At 38.0% G+C, this 10,742-nt stretch overlaps 1 protein-coding gene across 1 annotated transcript; it reads right to left on the reverse strand.

Moving 5' to 3' along the window:
* Positions 1-151: 151 nt before the first annotated feature.
* Positions 152-10,736, reverse strand: LOC106874816 (zinc finger and SCAN domain-containing protein 5A). The gene is made up of 7 exons (XM_014922676.2): positions 10,632-10,736; positions 9,280-9,348; positions 7,928-8,701; positions 5,489-5,655; positions 3,457-3,592; positions 1,954-2,099; positions 152-1,008 (listed from the first exon to the last, which is right to left on the reverse strand). The coding sequence occupies exons 1-7, from the start codon at positions 10,687-10,689 to the stop codon at positions 598-600; spliced, it is 1,761 nt and encodes a 586-aa protein (XP_014778162.2). The 5' UTR covers positions 10,690-10,736; the 3' UTR covers positions 152-597.
* Positions 10,737-10,742: the final 6 nt, after the last annotated feature.

The following is a 10,742-nucleotide window of genomic DNA, read 5'->3' on the forward strand; positions in this document are numbered from 1 at the left end:
CAAATATTCTTTTAAAATACATTTCTTTTAATTTTTCCCAAATTCAATTGTTTTCCATACTTACAGTTGAAAAAGTCTCAATGACCGAAACCGGTACTGAAATGCTTTTTATAAAATCATTTTAGCATTTTCTACCTTGACTTTTTTATTCCACATATATATATCAACTCATGTGTTCCTTTTCAACATTCTATATATATATATATATATATATATATATATATGTATACACACACACACACACACATTTGTACATGTGTATGTATATATATATATACATATGTACATGTCTGTGTGTATGTATATATATATATGTGTGTGTGTGTATGTGTGTGTGTATGTGTATATATACATATATATATGTACTGTTGATAAAGAAATAGGTTATCAAAATAATCCAAATTCTCTTCCGCATGAAGAACACAATTTTGTTGGAGGAGTTTTTTTTTTGTTTTAGTTTTGTTTAAGAAACTTAATTTTTGGCTTCAGTTGTACCATCTTGAAAATACCACTATGGTATAACTATCAAATTATGGTCAAACATTATCAAAATGAGAAACATAGGCAACACCTGAAAGAACATCTAAACCATTTCCTTCATGAATTAACAGATATTTCAAATGGGATATAGAAAGAGTTGTCTGTAGAATTAATTATAGCAGTTGATGGTTTTTCAATAGTGTTTGTGAAATTAGAGGCATTATTCGATGTTGTAGGCACTGGATTGTAAACAGATTCAGAACATGGACTCACTAATTGGGAATCCCCTAATTCAGGCATTAATTGTTCTTTAACAGATTCTGTGTGTTTTAGAGTGTAATATTTCTTGTATGGTTTAGTTCTAACTTTCAGAAATTCTTCCTTTGATAAAACGTGAATACCTGCAGCAGTAAGCAACTTGCCATGTCTTGTTTTCAAATGTCTTTTATATGTGTTACGTGTTTTGAATTTTTGTGGGCAGTCTTTGCATTCAAACGGAGTTTCTCCTGTGTGTCGTCGCAAATGCTCCTAAAGAGAAGAGAAGGAGCAAGCATTAACATTTTCATAATGTCATAATATACAATTACTTACTTTACATCACAAAGTTATTAAAATAATATAACAATGAAATTATGGTGTATAGTGCTCAGGTGCACTACAACTCATCAGAAGGTGCATATACAGGGCATAGAATCATGTACAAGAGTCAGGACAGTGAACGGGTCATGATAGACATTTGTGCATGCGTATGGAGGGGAGGATAGGGAGGATGTCAGGTGTAGTGTTGGTGAATTTCAGGAAGCATGGAGGTTTTAAAGGATGCAATGTCTCGGCAGCTAACAACTGATGCAGGTTGTCTGTTCCATGCTTCAGCAACTCTGAGTGTGAAAAAATGTTTCTGAAAGTCATGGGAGCTGTGCTGCTTTCTGACTTTGTAGACATGCCCACGTGTGTTAGACACAAAAAAGAGTTGTTATAATCTCTATATAATAACAGCCAATATAAAATTAGTTTGTGAAATATAATGTCTTGAAAGGCACAACAATGCAGGGTGGACTATAATAACTGCTTTAATTTAATTATTCATAGTCACTGTTATAATCGGTTTATAGCAGTGACTCAATCAATTCCTAGCGATACCTGAAGAAGGAATTTTTATATTCGAAAATATTATTATATTAGACTATAAATAATTAAATTATAACAGTTATTATAGTCCACCCTGCATTGTTGTGCCATTCAAGACATTATATTTCATAAACAATACACAATGCTTCAAGCAAACAACAATACTCTCCTAAAAACAGTTGTTTGGTTGGTTGATTTCTCCAGTCAAGAGAGATTTTTGCTTTATAAACAAAAGAATAATGATAGAACTGGGAATTAAAACTAAACAGCATTTAGTCTGAAACTGCCAGATGTTGGTGGAAGAAGAAGGGGAAACAAAAGGAGGATAAAATGTCACAACCGTACCTTAAAATGGCTGGGATGCCGAAATTTTCTGCCACAGTCTTTGCAAGTGAAACGGCTTTGATTGTTATGGATTAACATGTGATAGTTGAGACTGTGTTGTCTTGTAAATGTGGTACTGCACAGAAGGCACACAAATGGTTTAATTCCTAAACAGAATTAAGGAAATTAAATTAGTAAGAACTCTCTTTGTTAAAAACTATGAAGTGGCTTCTTAAGTGTTAATGAAATATTTAAATTAACGAACACATTATATATATACACACACAAGGTATTTGAAAGATTCCACAGAATAAAACTACCATGTGATATTGGTAATGTCTCCAGTCGCTGTTACTAATGAGTGGAGACATTACTGTCAGAGGAAGTCTGTTTCCTTGATTTCAAAAAAAATCATAAAATTTTAATATCAGTGTTTCTTGAAAGGAAAAAAAAAAACAACAGTGGAAGAGATTGAAGATCAGTTTAGATGGCATTTATGGATTGTATATCTCACACACACACACACACACACATCACATATGAGTTTGACTTGGCTTCATATGACTTTCATGAGTGCACAAGAGAGACCCAGGTCATCAGATATCAGAAGAGACATTTGGAGCTGAGTTAAACTCATCATCATCATCCTCGTCGTTTAACGTCCGCTTTCCATACTAGCATGGGTTAGACAGTTTGACTGAGGACTGGCAAGCCAGATGGCTACACCAGGCTCCAATCTGATCTGGCAGAGTTTCTACAGCTGGATGCCCTTCCTAACACCAACCACTCAGAGAGTGTAGTGGGTGCTTTTACGTGCCACCGGCACGAAGACCAGTCAGGCGGTACTGGCAATGGCCACACTTGAAACGGTGTCTTTTACGTGCCACCTGCACAGGAGCCAGTCCAGCGGCACTGGCAACGATCTCGCTCGAATGTCTTTACACGTGCCACTGGCACAACCTCTACCAAATGTGTTGAGTGACACTTTCTTTCATTTGTCCACTCACACACCATTGTGATATTTGTTGGTGAACTGATGATGGAATTGGATATTTGATATGCTTGTTTGCAAATTTTTTTATGTTGGTGGGGGTGGTGGTGCCCCCTCTCTCTCTCTCTCTTTTTATTCTGAGTTGTCCTTCATTATTGTATAGTTGAAAGTGTTTGTGGATTTACAGTTTATGGTGATTACTTATATTGATCATCGTCACCATTTAACGTCCATTGTCCATGCTGGCATGGGTTGGACTGTTTGACCACAGTTGGCCAGCTGGAAGGCTGCACCAGACTCCAGTCTCATGTAGCATGGTTTTCTATGGCTGGATGCCCTTCATAAGGCCAACCACTCCAAGAGTGTAACAGGAGCTTTTATGTGCCACCGGCATGGGTAACAGAGAAGAACGACTATATCAAAACAAATTTATGGAAAGCTAAAGACTTGTTGCCAAATATTAAAACCTATACCACTAATGGCTGTTCTGATGATAAGAATGAAAGGATCAAAGACAAGTTTTAGATACTTACCAGCATGGCTACGATAGTGGTACATTAGAGTTGCACTGGCTGTAAAAGTCTTGTCAAGACAAATTTGACAAGCAAGAGCAATTTTATCATCTTTCTTGCGGCCTTTCAATTCCCTGATGCAACGTAATGCGGTTTTCTTCAATATATAAGAAAAAGACAAAAAAAAAACAAAATAATAATAATAATTTTTTTCTACTATAGGCACAAAGCCTGAAATTTGGGGGAAGGGGACTAGTTGATTACATCAACCCCAGCGTTTCACTGGTACTTAATTTATCGACCCCGAAAGGATGAAAGGCAAAGGTGACCGTGGCAGAATTTGAACTCAGAACGCAGCGATGGGTGAAATACCACCAAGTATTTCATCCAGTATGCTTATGATTCTGCCAGTTTGCCACCTTAATAATAATAATAATAATAATAATAATAATAACAATGATAATAATCCTTTCTACAATAGATACAAGGCCTGAAATTTTGAGGGGAAGGAGCTCGTTGATGACTGATCCCAAAAGGATGAAAGACAAAGTTAATCTCAGCAGAAATTGAAATCAGAAGTGATGTGGGCATTTGCCTTTTCTGCCCAGCCTTTCTGAGGCTGCAGTCATTCAACCAATTTCTGGACAGGACTAGCCACCCTGTTTCTCGCCTCATCCTAGGTCCAGTCTACATGTATTTGTTGCAAGTGAACCAGACCGTGAGTGGTTTATCTGGTCCATCAATCCAACATCCTATAACATTATTGAACAACACTGACCAGCCTCTTCATGTGTCCAGTTGCAAGCCCATCAAGTTGTCTGCATTGATCTTGACTCCTGCCACCATCTCATATTGCTTTAGAATAGTGTCAGTGCCGATGGCACGTAAAAAGCATCATCCAAACATGGCTGATGCCAGTACCACCTGACTGGCCCCAGGGCCAGTGGCACATAAAAAGCACTATCCGAATGTGATCGATGCCAGTACCGCCGGACTGGCTCTCATACCGGTGGCACATAAAAAGCATCCACTACACTCTCGGAGTGGTTGGCATTAGGAAGGGCATCCAGCTGTAGAAACCTTGCCAGATCAGATTGGAGCCTGGTGCAGCTGCTGGCTCTCCAGACCTAAGTCAAACCATCCAACCCATGCCAGCATGGAAAACGGACGTTAAACGACGACGATGATGATGATGCCCACTTCTGTGATGTCCAACACAATGAAAATTATGTTGTTGGCACATGCCAACATGTCTCTCCTGGTCCCAGTTTAAAATGGAAGCCCCTCACACTTCCAGCCATAACAGGGCACTATATCAGATTAAAATACATGAAAATACACATAAAGTTATCTAAATATTAATTTTTATCATTGACATAAAGTTCAACAGAGGGAGAGAGGTAGCTATATTGGTTTACCTGTCTCCAATATTTAACTGTTACTTATTTTATCAACACCTCTCACCCCAGGGGGTGGATGCAAGACAAACTCAGCATTAGTGGGATTTGAACTCACAACATACAGGAATGTAACTATCAGCTGTACATTTTGCCAAGAGCCCTACTGAGTTCACTACCTACTGGTTTTATCTCAATATCACTCCTGAAATATACCGAAAGAGACTAGATAATGCCATTTCTCATCTCTACTTTTATTATTATTACTTCAAGAAACACCATCATCATCATCATTTAATGTCCATTTTCCGTGCTGGCATGGGTTGGACAGTTTGACAGAAAATGGCAAACTGGGGAGCATGGTTTCTTATTTCTTTATTGCCCACAAGGGGCTAAACATAGAGGGGACAAACAAGGACAGACAAAGGGATTAAGTCGATGACATCAACCCCAGTGTTTCACTGGTACTTAATTTACCGACCCCGAAAGAATGAAAGGCAAAGTCGACCTCGGCAGAATTTGAACTCAGAACGTAACAACAGACAAAATACCGCTAAGCATTTCGCCCGGCGTGCTAACATTTGTGGCATGGTTTCTATGGCTCACTGCCCTTCGTAACGTCAAAATTTTACAAATCAAATTCTACAAACACTTACCCTTTCTAATTCAGCAGCTGTATTCTTCTCAAAATCTTTCTTCTTCTTCTTGGGACAAGGGGCGTTATATTCCACTGCTTCTCCTTCGCTAAGGGATTCATTCTCTTCTGGCACCTGGAGTTTCCCTTTTTTGGCTAAAGCTGATTTCGGCATAGGGGGATATGGTTCTGAATACAAACAAACGTCAGCATTATCATCGTTACAATACTCTGGCATAGAGATCTAAATACACACTCACACATATACCCAGGTACATAGCACATATACTGTACACAGTTAAATATACTTACATCAATTATAGGATACACCTAAACGAAGCATGTTCCACTCTTGACATACGTCCACATACACAAATTCACACAAGCCCCCCACACACACACATCTGTATGTGTGTATAGTATACATGCATAAATATAGGGACATCCATGTACCTACTCTACAGGAAGATACTTATACCTTAAATCTCTCTAATCCCAGCTCAGGGGTTTTTGACATGCAAGGTACCAGGGAAGCCCTGTTGATGCTAGTGCCACATAAAAAGCACTGATGAAGGGGCCAAGTAAAAAGCACCCAGTACACTCTGCAAAGTGATTGACAATAGGGAGGGCATCCAGCTGTAGAAACCATGCCAAAACAGACAACAGAACCTGGCATCGCTCCTGACCTTCCCAGCTCCCGTGAAACCATCCAACCCATGCCAGCCTGGAAAACAGATGTTAAATCATAGTGTTCTTGATAATGACATCATCACTGATTTTAAAGTACCAACACAAGGTAAACCTTTCCCTCTTTCCTGCGTCCTTACAGTGACTGACTTTTTAAAATCTCTGCTAAACATTCTACCAATCTTTCCTTCATGGAAAGTACAAATACCTGGCACTCGTTCTCTATCCATGCATTCCATATGTGCATCACCCTACAGAAATTCTAGGCTGATGTCAACTGCATCAACTTCTGGTATATAAGTAGGCCCCAAAAAAGTTATGGACAAACATGTGCTTTGGGGTTGACTCTCACTGTGAGGACATGGTCAATTAGTGTCCTATTTATAGCCATGGGTTAACCAATTTCTTGTGAATGGTAGACAAGTACCAACACTTCCATGTGACATGCTTGGACCCATCAAGCAGAGTATGCTTGAGAAGAAGATCCATCAAGCCAAGCAAAATTGCAGTTGTGGCAGATACTGGTGTCATGCAAATGGCACTCGTGCTGGTGGCATGTAAAAGCACCCATTACACTCTCAGAATGGTTGGTGTTGGGAACGGCATCTAGCCGTAGAAAGCCATGCCAAGTGAGACTGGAGTCTGGTGCAGCCTTCCTGCTTACCAGTCCCAGCCAAACAGTCCAATCCATGCCAGCATGGACAATGGACATATGATGATGATGATGAATATTACTATCATCATTTGACATCCGTTTTCCACGCTGGCCTGGTTTGGATGGGTTGACAGGAGCTGGCAAGCCATAGCGATATACCAGGTTCCTTGGTTTGTTTTGATGAGGTTTCTGCAGCTGAATGCCATTCCTAACTTCAACCACTTTACAGAGTATTATGGGTGCTTTTTATGTGGCACCAAATTATATTTATAATGTATTACAGAAATAAATGCTTAAAATCTATATTTTCTCATTTTTCTCCACATTTTCACAGAAATTTAAAAAGCCAAATATTTATTTGATTTTCTTTTTTAGTACAAATATCACAAAATTAAATCTCTGAGCGAGAAGCAAGCAGTAGCAGCACGGAACCGTGAAGTATATTTGCCACCTAGTAAGGCTAGAGATGAGAATGATAATGATTTCCCTTCGCAAATATTAAACAGACACAGACAGTGTGTCATTAGCCAGTTGAAGGAGATGTCTTCCTGAGGTTATAAACAACAGTAGCATTGTTCTCTATGGGACTGCCACATTTAGCTGGCAAATATACTTCACAATATCACGAAATTACTTTTCTGAAATTAACTGCAAATTTAAATTCAGTTGATAACAATAAAAAAAACTGAAATCTTCCCAATTCAACATATTTTGTCAAATTTCTATAAAATTACAGATTCAAGCATGGCTGTGTGGTTAAGAATCTCACTTTGCAACCATATGGCTTTGGGTTCCATCCCACTGCATGGCACTTTGGGCAAGTGTCTTCTATTATGGCCCCAGGCCAACCAATGCTTTATAAAGAACACTATGGAAACCCATCATATGTATGCGTGTGTCTTTGTCCCCACACACCCCTTGGTGATTGGTGTTGGTTTGTTTATATCCCCCATAACTTAGCAGTTCAGCAAGAGGCCAATTGAAAATAAATGCCGGACTTTAAAAATATTTACTGGTGTTGTTTGTTTAAGTTAGTGCCCCAGCATGACCACAGTTCAACGACTGAAACAGATAGTCGATAAAAGATACAAAGAAAAAGATAACAAAAAAAACACATACTATGTCCACAATGACCCAAAGAGTCATCGTCTTCGGTCAGCAATGAACTGTCCACAATCTCTTCAGAGGCCACGGTAGGTATATCTTCACTGCAAAAATCTAATTCCAATATTGGCAATAATGGTCTGCTATCAAATGTAGAACTGTCATCGACATCTGCTGAGTGATTGCTAGAATTGTCCTCTTCCTGATCTGAATATACAGAACATGTTTCAACAAGACATTTCTTACCGGATACCGTCGTGTAACAATGATCATGATGTGGGTGAGTATTCCTTAACAAATCTAAAATAAATTCTTCATTATTTCCGTCAATCTTCTTGACAATGTCTTTCTTAGAAGCACAGTTTCCTTCCTCCTTTTTAGCCGTTTCGTCTGCAACTTGTGTGCTTACAAATTTTAAATCATCTTCATTCACCAAAAGAACAGATTTGGAAGAAACCTTTTTGGTTTTACATTTAGGGGATTTTTTAAGTTTGGTTTCTTTGTTAAGGTTATGCTGTGCCATAACTTTTTTTGGAGAACTAACATTTTTTACAGTCTCGTTTGATTGTTTTATCTCTCTCTCAGACAAATTATTTTTTCTTGTCGACCTCACTGGTCCATTCATATCAACAGTATTTCTCTTCGGTGTTGGCATCTTATTTTCTCGACTAACTTCTTTGGTTGCTTTTAGATTAGTGAAAGTTTTAATAGTCTTGTTGCAGTTGATGTTGCTCCCGTTTAAAGGATTACAATTCACATAGTTCGATCTCTTCTTTTTAGCTTTTTCTTCTGTTGATTAAAAAGAAAAAAAAATACTGCATTAATTCTCATATACTTACAATAACCGGAACACATAAAAATACTTTAGTAGAATGGTGGTGGTGGTGGTGATGATAATGGTAGTGATGATGATGACGATGATGGTGATGGTAGTGATGTTATGACAGTGATGATGATGGTGGTGGTGATGTTATGGTAGTGATGATGATGATGGTGGTGGTGATGTTATGTCATTGATGGTGGTGGTGGTGGTGTTATAGCAGTGATGATGATGATGATAATGGTTACGGTGTTGAGGATGATGATGATCATCATCATAATTGTGGATGTCGTTAAACATTGTTGGTCTCAATGCCCTTTGCATCATTTTAGCTTTCAGACAACACCACCCCCAGTGGCTAGGCAAGTGGACCAACATGAAATGAAATGTTCTGCTCAAGAACACAACATGTGGATTGGTTCAGGAATTGAACACATGATCTAGCGATCATAAGTGCAACACCCTAATCACAAGGCCACACGAATTCACTGTAGAAGAAAATATAATTTGACAATATATTTCATCAAAAATTAAACTGTAACTTTACCAGATAATTTCCTTTTCCGGACATGAACTGGTTCAGCAGTAAATATAAATCGGTATTTCCTTTCTGGATCTAGAAGTTTAAGAAATAAAACAAATGGCAAATATTTAAAAGCTGTTTCATCAAGCTTGAATTGCAGTATATTTAATTTCCTCTTCCTCAATTTTAATGTCCAAAAAGAAATTGGTGAACAAAACAGAAGACACTGAGTCTCGAACCACAGAGCCGGAGACAGCAACAAGCAGTGAAAAAGATAGAATTAGAAGGGTGAAAACTGATGATTGGGTGGAGAAAGTACATGCGCAAAAAGTAAGGAGAATAGAATGACCATTGGGATGGAATCTAAGAATGTTGATGTATTACAAAAAAGATATAGAATTGGAAAAGAAGCTAACAAAAATGAAAGGGTTGATTAGAGTTAAATTGAATCCGGATTTGTGTGAACCAGATGAGAAAGCGGCGTTGTTGGAGAGTGAAAAGATAGAAAGACTGTGTGGATTATTTCCTGAATTAATTAATATGACGCAAATATATGTTCGTTATGAGAATCTTCCCAGTGTTGTTGGGAGAGAGGATCTGATCGAATATATAACAGACGAATGGTAATAACAATGAGAGACTGTATACAAGAACAGTAAAATGGAACTGCGAGCTTGTGGGGGGGGGACTCGTAAGCCATTTCATCTTTTCATTTAATCTGTCATTTCACAAACATCATTCGTTATATGTACCCCACGTTTTGTGTTGTCTGTCCTGGTATTGTCCCTTCTTTGTAAAGGCTACATGCCTATAATAAAGAAATTTTAATGTCCATGGGTCAGGCAAAATTGATTGAGGTAGATGTTTTATGGCCAGACGCCCTTCATGTAGTCAACTCTCACTTGTTTCCAAGCAAGGCAATATTTCTCTTAGTCCTTTATGTACAAACAGCACAATGGCTGGACATGTTTTCACTGAAGATTGCAAATAAATGACAGAATGTACAACAGTGATATTCGTTAACAACTATGGTGCAATGTCAAAATAAGGAAACATAAATACACACACACACTAGGCATCATGCAGTTTCCATTCACCAGTGCCATTCACAAAGATTTGGTTGACCTGAAATAATAACAAAAGACATCTGCCTAAGGTGCCACAAAATCACAAAGGAGATTGAACCTAAAATCATGTGGTTGGTAATTGAACTTCTTAACCACACAGCCATGTGTACACCATATGCTCAATACTCTAAAATAGAGCTAAATTAAAGCTATTTAATTCTTGAAAACAAAACTGATGATGATGATGATAAAAACTGAATTACTGATATGAAACAGTCAAAACATAAATAAAATTCAAATTTATCATACCATTTGCTTCATACACTAGCTGATCGATATGATTGATTAAATGTTGTTTCATGTGCATTTTTGCTTTCGTTTCATTTCCAAAACTTGTGAATTTTTCTTGGCACTTTTCTG

The sequence above is a fragment of the Octopus bimaculoides genome, chromosome 2 (assembly GCF_001194135.2).
Source record: "Octopus bimaculoides isolate UCB-OBI-ISO-001 chromosome 2, ASM119413v2, whole genome shotgun sequence".
Taxonomy (NCBI): domain Eukaryota; kingdom Metazoa; phylum Mollusca; class Cephalopoda; order Octopoda; family Octopodidae; genus Octopus; species Octopus bimaculoides.

Bases quoted from the DNA above. Each gene is read 5' to 3' on its own strand.
- LOC106874816 (XM_014922676.2), bottom strand. From the start codon at position 10,689: ATGCACATGAAACAACATTTAATCAATCATATCGATCAGCTAGTGTAT. The intron at 9,349-10,631 runs GTATGATAAATT...TTAAACTTCTAG, and splicing joins GCTAGTGTATGAAGCAAATG to ATCCAGAAAGGAAATACCGA. The intron at 8,702-9,279 runs GTAAAGTTACAG...TTTAATCAACAG, and splicing joins CCGGAAAAGGAAATTATCTG to AAGAAAAAGCTAAAAAGAAG.